We start from the raw sequence: 26,051 nt of genomic DNA, 5'->3' as shown, positions 1-26,051 counted from the left end.
GCAGTGAGTGAAATACAGATGACCTGACACAAGTCCACAGCTGAAGAGTAGGATCAATCTGTTGAACAATCACCGACACGTTCAGACTTTATTTCCAGTTTAAGTGAAATCATCCGACAACTTTCTGAACCTGCCTTAAAGTGTCAAAGGTGTCCTGTAAAAACACACAGGGTGAGTTTTCTGTGTTAGCAGAATGAAATGAAAAGCAGAATTATTTTAAGCATCTGACAGGGTAACAGTGATTTAACCATGAGAGCTGTATCTTTTTGATGCATAGGTTATCTAAAACATTTTCAGCTCTTTCAAACACAGTTTTGTTAAATGAGTTGTGACACACATCATTGTCTAATAACTTGACAACCCCTTTCACGTGAAGTAGGAAAAAAACCTTTGCATTCTTAAGATCGCCAAATTTTAGTGGGCAACTCCACAAAACGACTAAAGCACGACACGACCCTGCAGTTGGAAAAAGAAAAAAAGATGTCGCCCTTCCACTTAAAATATAACTTCACTGATTTGTTTCTCCAAAAAGTGATCAATGAACTTGTTTGGTGTTTGGACACTGAGAGATAAGCGAACAGGTAAGTGCATTACGTCGTTGTTCAACTTTGCTGCAATTTAAAAAAACAACAACAAAAAAACAGATCAGGTGTGGAGCAGAGTTAAATGTCTGAATAAATGTTGCTTTAGGCTAAAATGTCCCTCTAAAAAAAACAACAGCACGCAAAGAGGAAACAGGCGTTCCCCATACAAGACATATTCCTTTGTCAGGACACTTGAGAAGCTCCAGAAATTCAGGTTAGGAAAGACTACAACAGTAAACAGCCAACCAAATCACTGAACCTCTGCTAGTGCTGGAGCTAAAGTTAGCTTCCATGCTATACTCCTGCAGTCAGGCCTGATGAGGCTCGGGCTGTCTAGTCAAACAAACCACCGTGACAGAAAAATATAAAAGCTTTCTATAATTAGCTCTAAGTCCCCTTCTGACCACATTCCACAGGAGGTGAAAGTTGAGACTTGTTTGACTAGCGGTTGAGGACAAGAGGGACCTTTTGCCTGGGTGTGGCTGGATACAGCTAACTGCTAGGCTCAATGCTAGCTGGGGCCTGCCGGCTAAAAAACCTGAGTTACAACACACACACACACACACACACACACACACACACACACACACACACACACACACACACACACACACACACACACACACACACACACACACACACACACACACACACACACACACACACACACACACACACACACACACACACACACACACACACACACACACACACACACACACACACACACACACACACACACACACACACAGCAGGCGCTGAGGGCTTGAAAGGCCCATGTGACACAAAACATGCTAATATGGATGCTAAACACATGTGGTCATGTGCTTTTTGATGGATTTTGCACAGCTCCAAGTGTGCTGCTGCTGACTCCCACAGGCTAGCTTGGCGGCAGCAGCAGGGAGGGACAGTGTGGAGTTGGGAGCCCTGGTCATGATTCAACAGCAAAATGTCCCCTCATCTGTCAAACCCCACTTTGATTAATTCGGCCCCTCCACCCCCACAAACCCCCTGTCTCTAGCAGAGGTAGAAATGTTTTATCTGTGAGTGTGTATTTCTGTGGAATAGGGGGAGAGTGAAAGCAAACGAGGGCCTTCATAGAGTCAGAAGGACTTTTTTTAATTTATTTTTTTAAATGTATATGTCACAGCATCAGAGGAATAGAAGGTATGACCAGGCAGTGTGTTGTCGTTCACACACACACTCACAAAACCAACACAGAGGCGTTTTGTGTCTCACCTTCTGCTACTGACCTTCCCTTTGTTTACAGCGCATTGCCGGGATACTCCCTTTGATTCGGCTGCGCACACGTGACCCTCCGCCAGTTTCTGCTCTGCAGTGCTGCTGCTAAAAATAGCCTCAGCTTGCCCTGGCTCCACAGCTAGTTTACATAAGCTCTGAGGGGGGTGGGGGTGGGAGGGGGTATGGGGGGGATAGAGGGGGAGAAGAAGGAGGGGGGGGGGGCCTCAGTAGAGAGAGAGAGCGAGAGAGGCAGAGGGGGGGGGGGGGGGGGGGGGGGGGTCTATGGACGACCATTCCACAATCTCTGAGTAGGGAACCTGCAGCGCCACTGCTGTCCTCCAGCAGTCTGTGCCTTTACATTCCTGGTCAACAGCAGGCTGTGTGTGTGTAAGAGAGAAAGAGAGAGAGAGAGAGAGAGAGAGAGAGAGAGAGAGAGAGAGAGAGAGAGAGAGAGAGAGAGAGAGAGAGAGAGAAAGAGGGAGGGGGGAAAGGTATGCATGTGTGTTTGCGATTGTATGTGTGTAATCGGCAGACAGTAACAGACTTGCAGATATCCGCCATTCACCAGCCTCGCTCGCTTTGTGTGTGTGTGTGTGTGTCTGTTCTTTAAAATGGACGCACATTTTAACCCAAAAATAAAAATCTATTAATAGACACGATTCCCCTTCTTTAAAGGAGAACATGAATTTCCAGTTTTTTTTCCTCAGTAGCACAAAAGTCAAACATCAAGAAGACACAACGAATCATCAGCACAAACAACCGAAAATAATACAATTTAACTCATTTGATCAACATACATCCAAGACACAGTCACGTATATTAGTTTTCAATACTTACTAAAACAGATTTATTTTTTATTGCTTTGATGTGCGACTTTTACTCATCGACTAAACCACACAGGCTGTTACAGCCTCTGGTCTCTAGTAACAAAATAAAAACACACTGGTGATGTAGCTAATCTTGTGACATCTAGCATGCTAGGCTAGGCAGCTTTAGGCTTTTTAATTGCTTCCAAATGCTTGGCTAGCCGAAAGTCTGTTTTTCTTAACCCCACATCTTCAACTTAACACATCAAGGATATTTTGAAAACACTAAACGGATGGATAGAAAAATGACATTAGCAGTGGCAGTATCACAGGCTACACAGGGAATGCGTTCTCATGTGTTCTGCAACATCCTGACTCCAGCCGCTGCCTGGCCTCAAGAGAGGACCAACGAGAGAGCGAGAGAGAGAGAGAGAGAGAGGGGGGGAGCACAGGGGACAGTGAGGGAGACAGAGAGTCCCACAGGGGGCTCCAGCAACCTTAAGGACAGTGGTTTGTGAAGAAGGAGTCCTGCTGAGCTTCAAGTAGTTCAGATTCTACAGTTCAGCTCAAAACCACTCCTTCCTTTTCCTCAGAAATCACGCACGCACAAACTCACATCTGCAAACGCGCAAACATATTCACACGCACACACACTCTTCCATAGTGCCCCCTTTGATTATTTCTCAGTCAGCTGACAGCAGGGTCATCTGATTTTAGCAAGCGACACAAAGGTTTTTGTTAATCTGGATTAAGGTCTTTATGAAGAAAGTAGTTATTTACAATTATTTCCTTACAATTATTATTTGAACTGCGCTACAGAAAACATCTGAGTTAAGATCATCTTTTTGAAAAGCTTGAGGCAGGGATACAGAATTATCTAGAAATAGAAACAGACATTCAACAAATTGAACCGAAACCATTTGGGCTATTTTTAAGAGCTTGTTTACTGAAAGTGGCTGAAGCAGTCAACAAGAAAGAGCAAACTGAAAATAGCACATTAATAGCTCAAAATGCAAACAACAGAAAAATGTCTGAATTAAATTGTGCTGTTTGAATTCAGGGGTGAATCTGAGAAAAAAAAAAAAAAAAAGGATTTCTTTTTACTGTATTTACACTGTGTGCTTGGTAACATGGTGTGGCTTATAAAGCCAGTTGTTGTGCCGCAATATTATCTGGAATATTTTGTCTTTTTAGTCTTTAGGTTTTAGTGTTTAAGGCAGGAGATGTTGTACTTGAGCTGCAATGACCAAAAAAAAAAAAAAAAACTGTTCACAATCTTTTCAGTTGTGAACAAGTGATGTTCTCAATGCCTGATCATCACAGCCTGCCTGATATGTAACAGACATGTAGCATCCTTCTTGTGTATCAATTTACATTAATTAACCCACTCGACTGATAATAGACCTGGCCGATTTTCAGGGATTAATTCATCTGTATCTGCGTTTTATTTTATCTATTGTCGAAATAATTCATTTAAAAGTGCGCTATTTAGGCTCCACTGCAGGTGTGTCTTCCCCTCTGGGTCTGTTTTCACTCACCACTCTGTTTCACCTAATGTTTCACCCACAACAATATCTCATTGGCTCACTGTCACACAAGCAATAGCCAATCAACACTGAAGCCTGACATGCTGAGAGGCGAGAGCAGCTTGGAGCACGAAAAGTCTCCAGTTGAGCGTTTTAACAAAGTCTTTTTTTTTGTTGTTGGAGTTTTTCATTTTAATTATCGGTCTCATGAACTTCTAATATCTGGAAATGGTAGCAGCCCAGAAAAACGAATATCATCCAACACCTAACCTCCATGTATTTCAGAAGAATACTTTCAGATTTTGTAATCAATCTATAAATGCTTTAACTGCACAGTAAAAAAAACCCAACGTAGTTCAAGAAAGCTGAACACACTTTAACATGTTTCTCTGACGACAGTGAGACAAAAAAATCCTACTCGTGTTTCAGACGTATCCTTTGTAAAAATGCTATAACATTGAGTTATAGTGCACACAACAAAGCCTATTCCCTTCCTGACAAACGGTGTACTAAAATCAGTGAAAACATTAGAAATAAAACATATTATTACTGACAGCAAAAAGCTGCAGTGACATGCAGCCGGAGTATAAATATCGCTCTCTCGGGCTCTTTCCTGAACAGAAGAGGCTCCTCATTGAGGAGAGCCACTGTTTGCAAAGCATAGCCCCTCTGTTTCTGTAGGCCCTTCAGGGGCCGGGGCTGGCTGACAATGCTGGCCATTCTTAGCACTTTACTGCCTCAGATGACTGTGTCAGTGGCCCCAAGGCTGGTGACAGAGTCCCGTGACCAGCACTACACCCCATCCCCAACCTCAGCCCAGGCCTAGCCCGAGAGCCAGACCCAGCCTGGGATATGTCTCTGCACAGTCCCATCACAGTGTACCCAGCTTGTCCTCTCCATACTCAACCCGCATTACATACTGAAGAAATATATGATGATCCCTGGAAACCTTAACAACTGAGATGCAATATGTTTTATTTGGAAGACAAAACTGCATCAATCTTTCTAAACAAAATGTATACAAATTTAAAGAATATCTGAAAGTCCGATAACAGGAGAGGAATATTTTAGAGTATATATATATATATATATATATATATATGAAACTGCGAGAAAAATAGCAGGGACTGGAAAATGGTCAAGTTTGTCATTTTTAGTTAAAACGTGAATTGATCATTGAATTGTAGAGGTCATTTGTTAGAAATCATTGCTATTGTGCTATTGGTCAATTGATAAAACAGTAGTGTAATACGGTGCCCTCTAAATAATGTTTCAGCTTTAAAAGGCAAGCCTGTGCAACATGAAGCTGATGAAGCTTGTTTTAATCCCTTAACACAAAAAACATATTCATAAACTACAATAACCAGAATGCATTGTGGCCGAGGCAAAAACCATTGCAACACATTTGTCAAACAGGCAGTGGTCTTTGTAGTCATGCTGATCAAAGGGAGACACACGAGAAGCATTGAGGGTCATCATTTTAAGATTACAAATGAAATTGAATTAAAAATAGGTTGAGTTTATTGCTTAACCATTTCATTGTCTCAATTTTCAGCTGCACAGTTATACATCATGGCCTGATCTCCTCTGACTTGCCTGCTGCTAGAGCCTGCCTCTCCTGCAACATAGCACGCCAACACAGGGTCCATACCAGTCCAGACAGTATCTTACACGGAGTAACAGTTGGCCACTAAGGCAGGTTTAATCATATATCATTTATAGTACAACCCAAGCATGTGAATTATGTCATATCTGCAGAAATCATTAAAAATAGGAACAAAATGAACTCGCAGCAGGCCTGGAAGTTCAGATTTGTTAGCGTGTGAAAGTGTTTGATTTTGCCGTTGACACATCCAAAGCATTGCAATGGAACCAGCCTGCCGCTGCTGAAAATAGCTCATAATCAATCAACTGGCAGACACATATCTGTGCTCTTAAAACGTATAAATGTGCAATGCAGAGGGCGGATCAATGGGGGACAGGATTCCAAAAGCATCAATATGGACATGCTCTTTGGCATAACAAACACTCCCCATCAGCACATACTTATTTCCTGTGCCTTTGTCTGATGGCTCGTCCAGCGTTAGGCCTGCTGGAAAAAATATCTGTCCGAGCAGCAAGGTCTGTGAAGGACAGCACAAACCAACAGACAGACGTATACGTCTGCCTTCACAACATCTACACAGTGAAATTATTTACCTTCAGATGTGAACTTGTTTGGTGGAGTTTAAGACAATGGTTCTCTTGTGTTTCACTGTTAGCATGTAAGGTCACTGCCTGTCAGTCTGTTCCTCTCACAAACAGCCACAAGTAGGCCAACTTCCTCTTTAACTCACTGTATTTATGAATAAAATTCTTTTTTTTTTATTCCAAAGCATTAGCCTAAAATATATGCACAAGTCTGTGGAACTTTGATATGAACAAATGAAGGAGAGCAGGTGGAAAGAAAACATATAAAATATCAAATAACATCTAACTGGACTGCCTGACTCTGGAGTGACTTCCTGGTCAAATTCAGAAGTCGATTTCACTGAGAAGAAGGGACGCACTCACAGACAAACGTGTCTTTTCTCTACTCCACTAAAATGGGTAAAAATCACAACAGACATTTTTCTCCAACAATATAATATTTATTTAAAAACAGCCGAGTCCAAAGTTATGAACTCTGCTGCCTAACTTTTAACCCAGTGGATTGCTGAAGCCGTCTATCACTACTACTTCCAAGTAAGAGAACGGTGTAATTAAAAGTAACTTTCCAACAATAGGTGTGTGTCTGTGTGTGTGCGCACGCGTATAGTAAATGTACGTGTGCGTGTTTGGCACCTTTACACACAGAAAGGTCTTCTGCCATGTAGGACAGAGTATCTACTATTCATGCCCTCCATCCACATAGATCACACAAAGGTCAAAACAGAGAGGAAGTATGTGAGAGGCCACGCAGTCTGACAAATTCCAAACATCAATCAAACACATTGATGATAAAGGCATGTTGGGATGTTTCAGCAACACAGTGAGATTAAGGTGAACCCCCCCCCCCCCCCCCCCCCCCCCCAAAAAAAAAACAACGATGACATTTAATGTTATCTTTACCAGCACTGATCCCACATTCAGTTTACTACTGAGGAGAGATAGGACACGAGCATCCAAATCAGTTGAACCACCATTCAAAAAAATCCTGACATATCAAGTTAAAGGGCCTTTCTTCTGAAACATAATTGAAGTGGCATTAAACAACATGAAGCTGTGACTTATTTAATTTCAACCTTTAAACTGGAGAAGCACAACATAGTTAAAATCAAGTCATGACAATGAAGAGGAGAATCATTAAAAGAGAAGAGGTCAGAAATGATCCATAAAAATTATGAATAAAAAGGTCTAGTGACCAACATCGAGTCCTACTTGTTCCAATCTTGGTCAAGAACTACGATGAAACAAAAAGCAGGGCGACTCGATTTAGATACTAGAGGCGAAAGAAACATCTATACACATGGGTATCTCGTGGCTGTATTATGTTTTGTGATCCTTGTCTTGTGTTTAAATCCCTGACCACATGATAGAAGTGTTGTAATCTTTAGCTATTCGACTCTTCCACTCCATAACAGTATAAGGGAAGACAGGAAGAAGTTTGGACACACTGTTAGCTCAAACACAAAGAATGCAGGCCGATGAGGCAGTCGTAGAAGAGAGATTTATAGCCTTTTAGCTTTCATGTTATTATAAATAAGAATATATTCAGGTGTAGCCCCTGTACTTACACATCACCAGATTCTTATCATACACAGCCCACGTTGTCATACACAGTCATATAAAAAAAGGGTATGCTTTCCATGGTCTTCATTTTGCTCTGTTAATGTTTACTCATGTCACAGGACAGCTGTATTTTCAGTGCCTCAGCTCGTTGCAAGCATCAGTGCTTCCAGTTGTTACAGTACAGAATCTATTCTTCTAATTTAAACAGAAGAACAAGGACATCCAGGATAAAAGTTGTAAGTGTTTATGATTGTGGGATATGATGTGGTATCATTACCAGAATGGATTATTGACTAAAATAAACACAAGATGCTTTTTTACATATTGTGCAGCCGCACTGCAAACAGACTGACTCAGAGCAGCAAAGACAAACACAGGCTCTGGACTGTAACAGCTCCACCTTACAGCTTCATGTGACTCTCCAACCATCACCTGACTGTCTCTCTTCTCTCTATGGAAGCAACTTTCAGGCGGGGCAACCGAGAAAGACCTGACCCCAAGTTAAATTTATGTTCAAGGAACGGAAGATATTCAGGAAAAGAGTTAAGAGACTGTTTGTCTACGTGCCATACCATCCTTACAATATGTTAAAGCTACACCCATAGCACAGGCTCGTAGATCGCTGACTACAACAACACAGTATCCCCAGTGCATGATAAAGTGTGCCTTTGACCGTAAGCCTGAGAGATAAAGGGAGCCAACCTTTGGGATGGGAGGGGACGACTTCCAGCGGGCCACACTCCTGTTTGAAACATGTATGTCCTCATATTTACATGTGAATCCACAGTCACAGAGGAAGTAGAGGCAGAGCACTGTAATCAGTAAGTTACTTTGCATATCCAAACAGCCTTTTTACAGGCAAAGAGGGGCTCCTTCACCGTGTACAACCAGCCCCCAATGGTGGCCGGAGAACCTGTAGGAGCCCACCAAGACAATCAGGGGCATCAGTTTCTACTCCTTGCCACACATGAAGTTATCAGTATGACCTAACTGCAATATCTGGAGTGCAATTGTGGTATAAAGATTGCAGCCACAATTTAATCATGACCTACATAACTTGTATCCAGCCTGAGAGACGTTCAAATAAACGGGACAAGTTAGTTAGTTACCATCACTGAAACTTAAATTACAGCATGACAACACCTTTTACGCCTGTTTGCAAACTAATATAACATCAGCAGCACAATTCCAATGAATTTAACATTAAGGTATTTAACGCAGGCCAAACAAGGCTTTGCATATCGCCATGGCGACATCATACAAGCAGTCATGAGGAGATATATGTAGAATTTTCCAAAGTACTAACACAACTGCTGCTTGCCTTGCCACACCCAGAGTAAACATATCTCAGCCCTATTCATATATGACATGACACCAGCACACAGCGCAGAGCTTTCAGCCTTTAAACACGACATGCAGAGAACAGACAAAGAGGGAATGGGATAATAGTTCACACGCTGTAAAAAAAAGAAAAGAAAAAAAGAGGCCAACTTGTCTTTTTCTCACTATCATAGCAGCAGAAGTTACTGACTATGTAAAGCATGTAGCTGTCAACATTTTTTTTAAACCTGAAAGTTTCCATCATCCAACAAAATGTCTTTAAAGTTTTTGAACTCACTATTGTGCACAGTCGATGAGCTGGTACTCATTGGACCTCTCAAAGCACGCCTTCACTCCTTCGTCGTCCCACAGCTTCTTCGCATGATCAAAGAACTCCTGCAACAACAAAAAAAAAGACAACAAAATATTAAAACATGTGCAACAGACAACATTTATTTGACAACAAATGAGATTGAACAGCTTTTTAAGCACAGTGTCATGTTGGGAGGGTCAGGGGCCTTGAAATCCTTCAAACACGGCCCTTATATACGACCTGAAATGTTTGGGGGGAGCTTCATGTGTGAACACAGAAAAATGTTTCACTCCAATTTACACAGAATTGTTTTGCCTTAGACTTTTTCGTTAAGTCCTCTGTGTGACAGTATGTTCTGCTCTACATCGAATGTGTCGTCTTCCAAATAGCTACCATTGTGTCGTCTACCATTGTCATTATAGCATTGGATTCTGCAGCTTTATCTGTGACTTCAGAGTCTTTTTGTCTTTGCTCCTGAGATCCCCTCTCGTCCCAGAGGGACAGTGTCCCCGCTGTGACGTGTGAACAAGAACTCAGGAAGATTTCCGGGACATTTTAGTGTCTGCTTGAAATGTCCCGGAGTGCATATAGCTGTTAGCACATATGCTCTCTCTACGTATGCACCTCACAGAGGGAGACTATCCCTTACAGATAGATGGGAGGGTGGTGGGTGGGGGTCTCCTGAGGTAAGACATGACAAAAAAGACTGATATGGAAGTGTTGGACGAAGCATCAGAGGCCGTGATACACTGCCGCGTGTTCAGCAAGTTAGAACAAAGTCAACGTAAATGTATTTCTTTACGTTTAAAAAGAACATAGTCTGACCAAAGTGCTTATTACAGACAGTATAAATCACTCACGCGAAATCAAATAGATTTGAAAACAGAACCAGCCTTTATCTTTTACTATCATTTCTGAGTAAATACAGAAGGTTGTGCTCTCCATGTACAGAGGTTGGTAGGCCGGCCCCAGACTGACTCTCGGCCCCTTTCCCACATATCATTCTCCGCACTCTCCTCCCTATTTCTCTACTCCATCTTATGTCCTGTCCTCCAAAGTGAAGGTTCAAAGAAGAGATGGTGCCGCATAGATGTTTAAAATAACAACGCAGCCGATGGCCTGTACTGATGTACTTTGTGTTTTTCAAACGCGCTATGTGAACGCGGCCTCCTTCTTGGAACATGTCTCACAAACTGCATGTCCATGATCTTTCTTTGAGACATCGTGAAAAACCTTTGAAAAGGAATCCCACGTGTTGCACTCTCACATCATGCCAGAGTTTGACCAACAGAACAACAACAAAGCCTAGCAAAGGAAACAAAACTTTCCTAGCTTGACTGACACGTTGCGAAAAAAATGGACAAGATAGATTAATGACTAAACCAATAACCCTAATGGAATACTTTGTTGCCTATCCAGGAAACACATTGTAGTGTCTCTCTTAAACCAAGCATTACTCTGGCTTTTATATACATACATAGAAGGGGAATCTGTCCAACTCCTAGCTTAAGGTTCTAGAACAGTAGACTAAAACAGTAGCTGTTAATATCTACAAGTAGTGTATTTAACTTGAAAGGCCTGGGTCAACACTTTGGGAAGTAAACGTATTTGCTTTCTGAACAGGTTGTTCTCGTCTCTAGAACACATATGGAGCTGGAGCAGAGATGACTTTAGCCTAGCTGAACCCTCAGATTGGAAGAAGGGGGGGAAAAACAGCTCGTTCGGCTCCGTCTAAGGTGAAAGAAAATGACAGCAGACACTTGTGGTAACCACTTCCTGGTTAACAACACCAGGTTTGGCCTGTACAGGAAATTATACTGAAACTGTTGTTCACAGAGCCCATTAGCAGGCTGAGCTACAGACAGAGAGGCTGCACACAATGGCTAGTAGATAGAAACAATAGATAATATTAAGTATCAAATCATTTAATATAAGTCATAAAACAAATGTAAAACTTGGACTGATATGAGCCTATCTGCATTAGAAGCCTTCCTTTGCAATAAGCTACAGACTTGACAGTGGTCATTGAGATGCAGATTCATCACAACCACAGGACTTTCCCTCTGTGTAAACATGATGTGTGCCAGTTACTGGGTTTGATCTGTTTTGTTGATCCAAGCCATGTTTCACCTGTAAATGTTTTTTACTCTGTAGATACTGACTTGATCCTGAGTTGTATTGTTTGATTATGTTATACGTTAATATACAGCTCTTATGCGTTTGCACTACACTGCTCAGGGAGATGCTTCACTGTTTTATTGTTTGTCACGATGGCATTAAAGACTTGAATCTTCAATCTTAAATAACGTGTTGGAAATCAAGAAACAGTTCCAGCTTTTCTGCTCTGTTGTGTATAAATTAAATAAGAATATAAAGCATGTCAGTGGATGGCTTCAACATTACCAGATTTATAAACTTTAATATGATGCTCATTATTGGCTTATTTCTACAAACCAAAAAGGTGCAAGGAAGCGTCTGATATGGTGTCAATGTATTCATGGACTGGAGCCATCGCTCTTTTTGCTCGTGGAAACTTTTGGTTCAAAATGTGACTCAGGATCTGAAGTTTTTTTAAAAAGCGTCCATATTTTTCAACGCTTTTAGTCGGATTTTCATGAAACTAAGACAAAGTGTACCACTTTATGACACCTGCTATCAAACAGCATCCGACTGAATTCAAAGACGCGTTCTGACATTGATACCAACATGTAGTTGCGATCTTGGAAAGTTTACATGTGAATCGTATTTTTCAATTACTTGCACTGAAATCTATTCCAAAATAAAACCGGCATTCACAAAGACAAACATACAAATTGACATGCGAACGCTCTTAAAAGCGCTGGCTACTATTTCCTTGAAGCAATATCTTCTTAAATATTGGCTAAACAAAAGAAGGCACAAGAGGTTCTGCAAAGATATTGAATGCACCCCAAAACAATCAAAGAAAAAGTTATGTTATACTCCTAACAGAAATGAAAGTTCTGTTAACAGTATGTTACTTTAAACCTGTTTTTTCATCGCTTCCCTAATGCCGGTCCTTCCAACAGTTCCTGAATTCAAAACTTGTGAATGTGTAGTCAGAAACCAATTTTACACTGTAAGCAAAAACTGCAAATATGGTACGTTTGGATGAATATCTAAAACATATATATTTGCTCTGCAGATATTTTATACCCATAGACCCATCATGGCTGTAAATACAAGGTTCAGTGTTTGCCCTATGAGGGGAACTCATCTTATCAATGACTTTGAAACTCATCCCAGGACTCTCTGATCGCCTTTAACAAAGACAACTGGACTAATATCATGTGCACATGTCTTTCTGACGGGCTCCTCCTCTAGCTTGGAACTACCACATGACTTTCTGCACTTAGCAGTGACTCTGTGAGAGGGTGAAAGCAGCCCTGAACCAAAGAGGCGAAGGGAAGGAGGGGAAAGAAGCCTGATAAATGATCACATGCTCCAGGAGATCTCCTCCAAGCAGATCCGGTGATTAGGTTCATCACTGATGGCTATCCAACGATCCAGTCCACACAAAGAGGAAAAAATAGCTTTTGTTGACTTTTTTTTTTTTTTTTTGGAGGGGGGGGGGTACAGCTCATGCTTACACATTGCACAAATATCCTTAACTCACTTGCTGCATAAAACTGTCGAAGAAAATGGGGCCATATTTGCTTTCTTGCGTGTATTTGCTTTCACTTCTCTTACAGTCAAACTTTAACAGCCACCTCGACTAATATCAACAAGATTTAAGAGTGCTGATTACATTCTTACCGCCATTAGTTCTGACTATGGAAACCCAAAGTGAGAAACTTGAAAGAGCGATGGGACTGGATGGAGGGAGGATAAGGGGTAGAGGGTGCAAGGGGGCTGGGGGGGGCAGTGATGTCCTCAGGGCTCTTTTCCACAGAGGCGTGTGACACTGGGCCTCTGAATAAATGCAGTGTGTGCTGCAGTGCCCTACAGAGGAACTGATAACACACAAAGACACCAGGAGGGAATCTGCTTTAACACAAGCTTCTTTTTTTAAACTCTTTCCATTAGTTCTTCACTTCATCATTCAGCCCATCTTCATCTACAGCAACAAGATGCTCATTCTCTGTCAGTGATTACTCTGCTCTGACCAACTCCCTGTCCTCAGCCCAAGCTTCAAAGTTAACCAAGTTGGTACGTGATGTAATGTTGCACTTGGAATCATATAGGTCAGGCTGACACAGAAAACAAAATGGCCTGGATCTGACTTAGCAAAACTAAGTTTTGGCTTGTATCACTTGTTGCAAGTCGTCAACAGTTAAAAAGGGACTTTTGATTTAATATCTACTACTAAATCCCTTAATAAAAAGCCAACTAGAGGACAGCCAGCTCCTTAGCTAACTGACATGACCACTTCTCTCCGATTTCAAATGAATGTTTGTGTTTGATAACAGAGACCAATAACAGAAATAACTGTCTTACATAAAACAAGACCAGGAGATAAATTAAAAATACAGCATAGGCAAATGAACAAGGGAGCCTTTTAAAGAGAGTTCATCTTTTATGTCATGATCCTAAAATCAGAGCAGCGGCGGCAGCCCTCGGTACCCCCCTTTGTCCCACATCACAGATCCTCAAGTTATCAATTAGAGGGGGAAACATACTGCTACGACTGAGGCTGTTCATCACAAGGAAATCTTCAAGAAGCTAACAGCAAGAGAATGCTATAAAAAGGTGTAACTGGCAAAAAGCAGGTCAGGTTAGTCAATAGAAAGTCATAGTTGTTGGTGAGCTTGTAAACTGACTAAGCTCATCTGAATTTAATTCACGCTACCACACTGACATTTGTTTCCATTTGCATAGACGACTGCTTTCTTTTCCATGGGCCCACTGTTATCCCAGACTGCTACAAAAAAAAAGGAGATGCTTTGATGATCAATGGTACAGTCCACTGACGCTAAACCTGTTGATTTACATGTACAAAGGGGAACTGTTGTCCTAAAATAGTTCCAAGTTATGAAGGCCAGAAATCCCCAAAGTCTAATCCATGAAACCACTTTTTTTAAGTGTACCTCACACTTTTAAAGCTTCTTCTGTTGTTTAAGGACACATTATAAATAAACCTAACAAGCCTATCATGTCCAAATACAAGACTCAATAAAGTTATTTAAAAAGAAAAAAAAAAAAACGTCTCAGTTGTAAATGCAAGAAACAAATACAAATATAATAAAAGACAGGGAGCGTCCTTTGCCATGGACGGCATACAAACTTATCAGGCTGTTGACTATAATGTATATAACTATATAATGTATTATACTATAATATAATAAAGGCTTGAACTCCTTTGAACAGTTATAGCCAATAGAAGTAAGTGTAATGAGTCATCTCCATGGTCACCCAAATCCATTTCTTTGAATGATAATATCTTCTCAGTATGGTTCATCACATGACAAGGGAAGCTACATTTGAGTATTATGATTGTGATGTGAAATATCGAGCCAAAACAGTTAGTAGAATGATTGATGAGTTGATATCCAGAAATGTATTTGAACTCTTATCTGTCGGTGATGGACCGTTGGTCCAACACATCTCAAAGATTTCCCCTTTGTTCCTGGCCCTCGGTGATCGAGTTTCGAAAAATGTTTGTTATAAACAAAACCAAGTAAAAGGCGTGTTTTTCAACAAGGGCCAACGCATTTCTTCTTTGGGTCCGTTATCAGGCTGTCTAATGAAGTCGGTCTAAATACAGAGTAATGTATTTTAACCCAAAGGTTGTGGACAGTTTTGGTAGTTGGGTACTTTTTTAATACCACGTTTTAAAACGTGTAATGGTCAATAGTAATGAAAGATGGTTGGTTTGGGAAAAAAACACAGCTATTCAGTCATATTAATGAACAAAAAGCTGGATGTATTTGTGAAACTTAGACAGTGTGTAGAAGTATGCTAGCTATTTTTGGTGATTTAAAACAAATCATTAGCCGAGAGGTGCAGAGGACCTTCATTTGTTGACATGGTTTCAGAACAGGTATCTAAACAGTATTGTTTGATTTTTGCAAGTATAATATTAAAGGTTAAAATTGTAGTATAGTGGAAAATATATCCTCATCTATTACATCTTCTGAACCTGTGTGTCTGGATTCCACAGTGTCGTTTTAAAGAAAGTTTGCAGCTCTAGCCATGGCAGAGACGACATTTTCAAGCTGAAGTAGCCTGAAAAACTTCTATCAAATGTGTCAAATAACAATGGAAAGACTGTGGAAGGAACAACACATGTTTTTTTTTAACTCCTTACTTAGAGATGAGGGTAAAAATACACTCAATTTCCCTTTAAGTAATGTAAAAAGAAAAAATTAGCAGATAAATCTGTAATCTATTTATAAGGTTACAGTCCAAGCTGTTTCCATCAAACTCCCCTCATATTCACATAGTGCAATTCATCAGGGGAATAACAGCAACAACATGTCATGTAAAACTGGTTCAACATCATGTTTATCAAGAGAAGGTTTTTTTTGCTTCATGTGTTTGTGTCATTATGACATCACTGCCCCAGAAGTTTCCAGGTAAAAAAAAAAAAAACATACTTCCACATTTCACATCGGCGCCAACAGGTGAAAGCCACAGGTTACTGATTGGCTGTGTTCCTTGCGCTGCTGTATTGGATATCATGCCTGGTGGCACTAAGTGACAATGTAGTGGTGACACGGACGGCACAAGTGAAGCCTGAGACTGATGACAAGCACAGACAGTCCAAACAGAGCCATGTTGTTCCCTTTGGCCTGGCCGGGCCTGGGAACTTTAAGCCGGCTCTCCCTATGGCCCTGTCCCCTCACACAGCACAACATCACAGACCGCTGCTGCTGCTGCCCTGTTAACACCCTCACTGTGGGGACCCTGTCAGGAAATTAACACGCAGAGCCTTTTAATGGATATTCTTGTGATGTTTCATTAAATAAAGTTGCAAAGAGGGAAGCTGGGGAAGCATCGAGCAAAGATGTAAGGTGGCCATGCAGAAGCCAATTCTGCTGTAAGGTCTAAAGCGATGCTATGGATAAGAACATAAAGCAAAGACAAGACAAAAAAAAAAGTTTGCAGATTACCCAGAAGTCCACAGGGCCTGAATGTACCTTCATTTGAGGCTTTGCTGAAAAAGTCATATGCCCTGTTGTGGCTAAGAGATAAAACACACACTCATTATCCTTTTCTGTTTTTGTAAAGTGAACAACAGAAAAGTTGATAACCACCAAGAAAAACCACAAAAGATAGAAGAAGTAGGTCAGCAGTAAAGAGCTACTTTCATTGTATATTATAGATTCAGAAAATGAAGTGCAATGTATTAAAGTGTAGCCAACTTTACATGTCTTGCTTGTTGTTACCCAACAGTTGGCAAACTCCGAAAATCCAGTTTATAATGATATCAATCAGACAGAGGCGGAACATCAGCAAAGCTATAACTTGGGAGTCATGGGAAAAAGCTTTCAAAAATAGTTGAAGTTAATTTAACTGTCAGATGACTAACAATAAGTCAGCAATATGTTCTGCCCCCCCCCCCAAAAAAACCAATCTGTCCTTCATAAATGTAAAAACTCCCTTGTTAGTTCGAACAGGATAATGGGGATCAAAGCCAAACAAAAGCAAGAGCACAAGTTGTGATCAGTACACAAACTGAAGATTAAACCCTGTGCTTGATTCATGCATTAAAGTAATTCATTAAAGCTTCCATTCGCTTCCCATAACAGTCTGAAGTGAAACATAAATATTAAAAGCTTCAATAGTCTGTATTAATGTGTCATTCCTGCGGTGCGGTGCAGCACAACCAGTTGTCAAAACAAGGAAGGCTTTCAAAATTATGTAAAACATTATCTACATTTCCAACACATGACCTCCCGCTATCGAGTGGCTCATCACACATTAAAAAAAGAGTCCCATGTGCTCCAACTTGCATTCAAATCAGCGCACAGACACACACACAGACACACGCACAGTACATCTGCTCCAAAGGAAAAATTGAACAAGCCCTTGGATCAACTAACTTGTTGATTTGATACAAATTTGTTTCGATAACTTTGAGTGAAAAAAATGTTTACATTAGCTCCGTGTTGTTAAAAGTCATTAACCAAATTAAAATAAAGAGGGGAAAAAGGCAAAATGAGTTGTGTTAAAGTTAATTAAAATCCAACACACTAAGCTATATCAGTAATATCTACATTTTATGACATGGAGCTCATGACAACAGCCCAACATGCCATCTAACACCAACATGAATACAAAACCAAACCCAGGCATACGTGTGTGACAGCAGCACATCTCTCTCACACACATTCACATCTGCAAACACACAAACACAAAAGTCTTACCTGTGAATAGTCAAAGTCCGAGAGAGGTGCTATGCTTTTGATGTATTCGATTCTGAATTGGTCCTCTGGGTTGGCTAGCGGGACTGGGGGTATTAAAGTGCTCATCGCAGACACTATAGTCTACAAAGCAGAAGTAGGGAGAGAATAAAAACACAAGCAGTAAGCATGATGAATACAGGGCGAAATAAATGCAACCTGTATACTTATCAGTATAATAAGACTGCAATTTAACAACAGGGACACGAAGCTCGAACTCACCACTATGGCATCCTTCACGTTTTTTCGAATATCTTGTATTTTCTGTTTCTTTTCTCTGCAAGGGGACAGAAAAAAAATGAAAGATGTGAAAAAAAAATCAACCACAGCTGACCACATCTTGATGAATACCTAATCATCAAGATGGTTATGAGTAAGGTCAGGGCTACTGCCAGGTTACACTGTATTTCAATGTAGCCACAAACATAGTGCAGGTGTTATCTGTGAATATCTACAGTTAGTGACAGTGACATACAGAATGGGAGTCAGCAAAAACCCAAAAAGAAGGAGGCATGATGAGCTGTAGTCAAGTTTTTACTCATTATTTAACTTTAAACATCAAATTATTCTCCCACCCAGTCAAACTATGTCTCCCCATGATTAATAATTCCACTCTGGACATATTCAGATGCTTTTCATACAGTTACAGCACTCTAACATGTCCTATGCTTGTTTAAAATAGACCATTGGTAAGATCAATGCCGTGCAAGGCCTTGCAGCAAAACAAATCATCAATAGGCCTGTGTCGATCACAACCTTTCACCCTCTCACATGAAACAGGAAACAGGGAATTATTTGGCCTTTGTTTGACACTCAAATCCTCTCATATGTATGATAGGCAACATGAACAGGGAAAGGAGGTAAAAAAGAGCGTAAGGTGGAAGTAATGTTGCTGCTGCTGCTGCTAGTGGTGGAGGGAGAGAGAGAGATATTAGCTGCTTTGCATGGGATACTGGGCCCAACAGGCGCTGCAGTGCCTGGGGAAAATCCATCCACACAGGCTATATTCTGGCCTCGACAACGTTACTCATGAGCAGGGAAGACATACGAATAAAGCATTTTCTGTTTTTGGAGGCATTATTGTGGGTATTTATTACGTGTACTGTGAATAGCACTCACTCTGCGTTGAATCCGTTGACGTGTAGGATCCTCATCTGCTTCACAATGGTGCTTTTTCCGGACTCTCCCGCACCTTCGAGAGAGAGAGAGAGAGAGAGAGAGAGAGAAAAGAAACACAAAAATATCACCCAAAATGAAGACGGATAGGGACAAGCAGGCTAGCGTACAGAACGACATACATGTTTAAGAAATAAAAGCTGGGTTATTGTGGGATATAGAGGCTCGCTTCCATCAATATCCACCCCCATGACATATTATTGCAAGCGCTGTCAAATGGGGCTACGTGTTCGGTAAACGAAAGGGATTACGGTTAGCTTACATTTCAGGCAGCCATCAACATGTAAATCAGCCTTACCGAGTAACAAGAGCCTGTGTGTGGCTTTATACGCTTGTCTTTCCTTCTGCAGCTGCTTTTCTATCTTTTTATTAGCCTCTCGTTGTGCCTTTTCGTCGATGCGTTGATCTTCAGTCTTGCTGTTGCCCAAACAACCCATCTTCCGTCGCCCTTACCCCCTTTTCCTTGTGGTATCGTTAAAAAAAAATACAAAAAAAATATAAAAAAAATAATGACGCCAATCTGTGGCTCACAGGATGACACAGGAGTGGGTCTGCTGTAAAATAAAAATAAAAAAGGGGGGAGAAAAAAAATCTCTGCGAGGCTTCTCCGTCCGTCGGAGGGGAAGGAAAATGTTCCCCGTTACAATTCCGCTTTAGCCGCAGCAGCCAACCGTCATCCAAACCGTCGGTTAGTTTACAAACCGACGAAGAACAACGGCTCGGTAAAAACGAGGAAATATCAAAAATACATATAAATAAGAAGAAAGAGAGAGAGGGTTTTTTAATTTCTGGGAATCCAGTCAACTGTTCCTATCGCGTCTCCAACCCCTCTCTTCTCTCTGTTTTTTTTTTTTTTTTATCAGTATTTCTGTCTCTTTAACTCAGCACTGCCTCTCTCTGTGGCACCAGGAAGTAGCCGCGGACCGAAGAAGAAGAAGAGAGTGGAAGGAAAAAAAAAACATAAACCTGCGTTAAACCTGAAACATTAACAACAACCCGCTGCTGAGATGGAGCATTTTATAAGTTGTGAGGCTAAAGAGAGAGGAGCCATTCCCCTGATTTAGTCCTTCTTCGCAACCCCTGCTATCAAACTAATCGGTAAAAAAAAAAAAAGTGGGTGGAAACCCGGACGCCTCTGTGGTGGTTTACACAGAGAGAGAGGGGCTGGGTCTCTTCTCTTTCAGTCTGTGAGGTGGCCCTGACCCAAACTGGCAACCCATTTACAGTCTGTGTGTGTGTATGCACTGGACTTTACCTATCTTTGTAGTTTATACATAACAGCTCTGGGGGCCATTATAGTAGTCCTTGAGAGAATGGAGGAATAGGCCTTTACTACGTGGTGCAGGAAGTAGATAGTCAGAGCCTGTGCTGAAGTTAAAGGTGCACTTGTGGAGTTTTGGTAGAGAAATGGGAAAGTTGGAAACATCTACAGATATCTATGTGTACTATATTCATAATATAACACAAACTGTCCTAAGAGGAAAAGGTGGTCCCTGTAAATATAGATAGATTAAATAGATAGATAAACACACACAGACATTAGATAGATAATAGAATAGAAAAAGATAGATAGATAGATAGATAGATAGATAGATAGATAGATAGATAGATAGATAGATAGATAGATAGATAGATAGATAGAAACTCTCCTGGTAACTTTTCAGCTCCAAACACTGTTCTGGGGATCCAATTTGTCTACCTTTGAATACATTTTTTGTCTTTACATCAGAAAATATAGCATAGAATTGTTTCACAAACCCTAACTTTTAAATTTCAGACCTAAATCTACATAGTGCATCTTTAAAGTAGTATTGTGAAGTCAGAAGAAGTACTTGATACCACAAAAAAAGTACTTAAGTATTCTCGTTAAAATATAGGCTACTAAAATGAATCATAGCACCACTCATTACACATTAAAGGCACATTGCTATGCGTGTTACTCAACACAGAGAGAAAGAAGCTGGGTCTCTTCTTCATGAAGTTATCTTCCACTCAGTAAGGTGGCCCTGACTGGCAGCCCACTTACATTTTGTGTCTGTGTGTGCACTGAGCTTAACCTACATCTCTGTAGTTATGCTTAAAAAGATATAAGGGCACGCATAGCAACCAAATGAGGACTGCTAATACGACAACAATTATTAAGATGTGATACAGAAAGTATTCCCATCATGTATGCAGGTAAAAGTAGTGTAACTAAATGATGCAAGAAAAACTTCAAATGATTAAGCACAAGTAACAACATCACCTTGTTTAAATCATCCTGCATTCAAACATTTTACTTAAATACTTGGTTTAGTATTCATTGTAAAGATGTTATGTTGCAACTGATAAAGATGTAGATGCTTGTATGTGCTTTATAGGGACTTAATTTAACAATATAAAGCTGTAGAATACAATAATCCTAATATACACAGTAATATTGAACACATTTAGGTTGAGTAAGTAGCTTCTAGGTTGTAGAGGTGTTGATTTTTTTTTAACTGGAACAAAGTGGGGAAACTCCAGTAATATACAACAATCATCATAAAACTGTGCTTAAAAACAATAATTGTATTCAGAAATATTGCCCTGCTTGTAATAACACAATTTATATACTCTTAGTTTTTTCCTTTACTTAAGTATGGAGGTTTAGGACCCTAAATGAGCTAGTATCACATTGAAGTGGATTCTTCTTCATTCTGACCTTTTTCGTTATATAATTTAATTATATTTTTTGTTTCTTAATAGATTTTTGGTGATTAAGCTGCAGCATAATATAAGACAGTACAGATGCCTTTTTAAAATGTAATCTGTTAAATCATTAGTGGCTATAACATATCAATATTTTTTTTTTGAAGTAAAACATTTTCCTGTAACCTTAAAGTAAACTGAGTATGTACTGTAGAGAATAGGTATAATGTCATCCATGATTAAGAGACCAATCACCACTTCATTTTAAAACATGTAATAATAAACAATTATCTATCTCACATGGAGTAGTAATTACTTAGTGCCAACGAACAACACATCAAATGCTAACTTCTTTATGTATTTATGTTAACCTGCCAAAGACATTGAAATAAAGTAATGCTTAACTGGAACCACAAGACACTTTCATCTGAGAGTCTGTCTGTCATTTCTGTAGGCCTCCATCACGTTGGGATTTTACTTAAAGCAACCTATGCTAAGGAAATCTTCAAAGGTTAAAAAAAAAAATAACTATGCTCTGGTAGAACAAGGAAACAGAGCACATGCCACTGTTGTTAGCATTGCCTGACACTTCTGTTTAGCTAGCTGCGGCTTCCTCTCTGAGACAGAAATGGGAGTGTGGGTTATGTAAAGGTTTGACTCTTCAGTTACTGTGCTGCACTTTAATGTAGACAATCATTGTGTTACTTAAGGTAACAGTAACACACACATTTATTATTCATGTCTCTGTGCCATGTGTGCAAGACAGAGAGGCAAGTTGTCTTCATTTACAGAAACTTGTAGAAACTTTGTGGGCCAGGCCTAGCATTGAGCTAATACTAGACTAACAATATTGCACACTTGTGTTTAGGTCAGGAATAAACTGATGCACTGTTTAGTTATATTTAAAAAAATCCCATAGACTGTTCAAAAGTGTGAGATAACTGTAATACAGTGCCTCTGCAACATGTTAAGAAGTAGTGTGTTGTTGTTGTTGTCTCCATTATGCAAACAACAATGCAAATACTTGTTTTGTGTATTGACAGGAGTAAAACATATGTGTGCAACATGCAAATAACAACTAGAGCCCTCACTTTTACTGGTGTTAAAATATTCCCCCCAACCTCCGTCACTGGAAACGATTGGGGAAAAACTCCAGTCTCTCCAGCTCAGACACCAAGGTCAAAACTAGTGACTGTCCCACAGCACCCTCTAGTGGTGAAAGACAGTACAGCACACATGCGTCCAGAGGTTACACAGATAGAATGCTAGAGACTCAGCTTTTGGTTGCAGAAATATTGTTTGTTTTAAGAAATACTGCCTAATCATCATGAAGACTTTCACTGGCTTCATCTTAACTACACTTAAAGGGGTTGTTTTCTTTTTAAAGTGACCATCCCGCAAGTTTGAAATTAAGATTGACAGAAATGGAACTGGCGGATGAGGTTTATAAAAAAATCATATCAACACCATCTAGTTTTATTAACAAAAACGTAGTTAATTGTGGGGGTGCTGGTCGCCTAGGGGTTGACGCACACACCCCATTTGCAGGGGCTTTAGTCCTCAAAGTGGGTGGACCTGGTTTGAATCTGACATATAGTGTATGGCTCCTTTCCCACGTCATTCCCCACTCTCTCTCGCTGCCTAATTCTAGACTCTGTTCACTGTCCTATACACAAAACGCCCAAAATAAACCTTCAAAAAAATGCAAATAATAATAAAAAACATTTTGTGAAGGTTGGTAGTGCAAACTTTAGTCGATCACTGCATTGTCTTAGTACTTACATTCAATGTTTTTTTGTTTCACTTTGATTTTTATAAAGGAAATAAATACTTGAGTATCTTATACTTCCCACTGTAATAAAATAAAGAGGAAAGTGCTATACTTCAAAACTCCACTATATATAACTTAAAACTTCCTTATTTATGTCAAGACTTTGCACAGAAAACACATTAACAGATATTAAAATGGGTAGCAAATGCAAGCTACTCAACAGGACACAGAGAGTTTAAGCTTCACCTTGACCAACCACCATGAATTATTTACACATCGATGTAATTAGCCTGTAGCTATAGCCTGGCATATTCACATGTTTATGTTCATTAATGCTCACTGTCCCTCTTTAAATAAATAAAAATGCACTAATTACATTTTATAAAACTCACTCTCCTGAATTAGTACTTTTATTATTATTAGTTCACATTTTTAGTATGTCTGATAGCACTTACTTTCACTTTCAATTGATGTTTTTAATAAGGGACTTAAAGCCCACTGGTAAAGGAGTTATTTTCTTTTAAAGAAGTAATATGTACCGTACTGTAAAATATACAGTCAACAGGGTTTAAGATTTTAAAAATAGAAATAAACTCATTTAACTTTCTTAAAAGCTTTAAGGAAAATTGTGGTTTGTTTCTCAAACACGTGTGACACAGAGACCTCCTACAATGAGACAGACTTCACAGTCACAGAGGAGATATCTCATATTTAACATTATATTTTGAACTGAAAAAAAAACATTCAAATTAACTATTGACTTGTTTATTTATCCTTCTTTATTTTGGGAGATATTAGTTTTAGTCGTCAAACAAATCTGGAGGAGAAGTTTAAACTGTCATAATTGTATCTGTAAGTAATAGTCGTTTTCTGTCGTTATGGACCTCTCTGTCAGTTTGTGTGCTTATGCAGAGCTCGGAGATGTGGTCACATCCTTTACTAAAGTAAACACAGAAATACAACAAGCTAAAAATACTCTCCTTACATGTAAACTCACAAAGACGACAAAGTTATTTTTACTATTTTAGGTCTGGCAGCAGATGTGTACTGCGAACGGCGACCACACTATGAGTGTTTGGGGTTTGATTACCACACCCTATAAGAAACTTAAAACAGCTGTTAATCCATGACAAACATTTTACCTTACACACATTCAGTTATATATATAACAGAGTTTCTGCTAAATTTCTGTTCTTAAATAAATGTTTATAATAAATAGATTTTCTGATATCTTAAAAACAGCCAGGGAACTGTTACAATGAATCTGATGACATCTGACACTTGAAAAAGTTCTTTTCTCCGTATAAATCTTTAACAATCATTGGCGGCCCTGACTGTAACTGAAGCATGTACTGTAAAAAAAAAAAAAAATAGAAAAAAGGGGCAAACAGCCAAATGATATCCAGCTAAAATTAGCCTCCTTTGATTTTTTTTATTTTTACTGGAGCTGGGAAGAACTTTATAGCCCTCTCTTCAGGGACAGAGGCTCTTGATAAAGTTTACATAACAGAGTAAGCAAGAGCAGGAGAACAAACATAGTCCAATGTCCTTCTGATGGGGCATGGTTCACTTTGATTCAGCTGATACGATCGAGACGAATCACATCCCAGCACGGCTGCTATCAGTATCATAAATATGACAGTAATTCATACTCCAGAAGATCCTGCTTGTTGTAATGTTAACTGGAAACGTGGTGCATTTAGTGACAAAGTTCAGCAATGGTCAACTATAAAACCCATTTAGACAGAAGCAAAGTTCACTTGACTCTACTTGTATTTAAAAGTGAGGGCAAACAAGGTAATTGCACTGTGCCTCTGTGGGTAAGCTTCTCTAACATATGCCTTTATATGTAGAATGTGGCAAAAAAAACAAAAAAAACAACAGCAACCATAACCTAAGAAACAGTCATTTCAAACTTCTATTCATGAGCCAAACCTCACTCATTTCTTTGCTCATTCGAACATCATTGTTAGCAGCATGTTGTTCAGGCTCATGGAAGAAGATGAGGCTGAGATATAAAACGGCCAGTTAAGGACATCTAGAAAAAGCTGTAACAGATGTTATCGCAGGACTGTACAGAATCTAATCCAAGAGACCTAACAATAAAGTCACTTCCTTTCCAAGAAATAATAGGAACTAGCCTTCCAGTTCCCATCGCTGTATCCTGATCCTGTGCTCATGCACTTAAATATAAAGTGTGAAGGAACTCTATTAAAGGAATTTCTTCATTGTCCTCTCATAAAACATGTTTCAAAGTGTTCTACCTGTTGAGTCTTACCAGAGGATTTGTACGCTTGTCAAAATGACAGAATGTTAAATTTTATTCAATAGACACGCAATAAGGTTGTCAAACCTTTGATGCCTCTTGCTTTAATAATGATAAAATCGCCATTGTTTTGATCATATAAAGCATCGAAGCTTTATGAAACTCTAAAGAAAGATCAGAAAGATATTTTGGTATTAAACCAGGCATGGATGCTGAAACTGTATCGAAGTTTTAAAAATCAGGTGTTATGAAAAAACCCTAATG

General features: G+C 39.7%; 2 protein-coding genes across 3 annotated transcripts in view; both read right to left on the bottom strand.

Annotated features, from left to right (window-relative positions):
- LOC306826925 (guanine nucleotide-binding protein G(olf) subunit alpha) overlaps positions 1–26,051 on the bottom strand; it is a 44,964-nt gene that overhangs the window by 13,818 nt on the left and 5,095 nt on the right. The window contains exons 1-5 of one of the 2 annotated variants that reach the window (XM_079348494.1): positions 19,379–20,183; positions 19,024–19,096; positions 18,127–18,181; positions 17,869–17,988; positions 9,527–9,624 (exon numbers count right to left, since the gene is read on the bottom strand). In XM_079348494.1, coding sequence (XP_079204620.1) covers positions 9,527–9,624; positions 17,869–17,988; positions 18,127–18,181; positions 19,024–19,096; positions 19,379–19,517 — 485 coding nt within the window. In that variant the 5' untranslated portion in view covers positions 19,518–20,183. Of the gene's footprint in view, positions 1–9,526; positions 9,625–17,868; positions 17,989–18,126; positions 18,182–19,023; positions 19,097–19,378; positions 20,184–26,051 lie in introns of those variants that run through there. The other variant, XM_079348493.1, reaches the window with a different exon arrangement.
- Positions 9,399–26,051, bottom strand: part of zfyve9a (zinc finger, FYVE domain containing 9a) — an 86,213-nt gene continuing 69,560 nt past the window's right edge. The window contains exon 20 of the transcript XR_013779548.1: positions 9,399–9,413. The gene's annotated coding sequence lies outside the window, so the exon portion shown is untranslated. The remainder of the gene's footprint in view (positions 9,414–26,051) is intronic.

This window comes from Symphodus melops (assembly GCF_947650265.1).
Source record: "Symphodus melops genome assembly, chromosome: 7".
NCBI classification, from domain to species: Eukaryota; Metazoa; Chordata; class Actinopteri; order Labriformes; family Labridae; genus Symphodus; species Symphodus melops.
The sequence above is the reverse complement of the archived record's forward strand: the minus strand, read 5'-3'. Positions and strand labels throughout refer to the sequence as shown.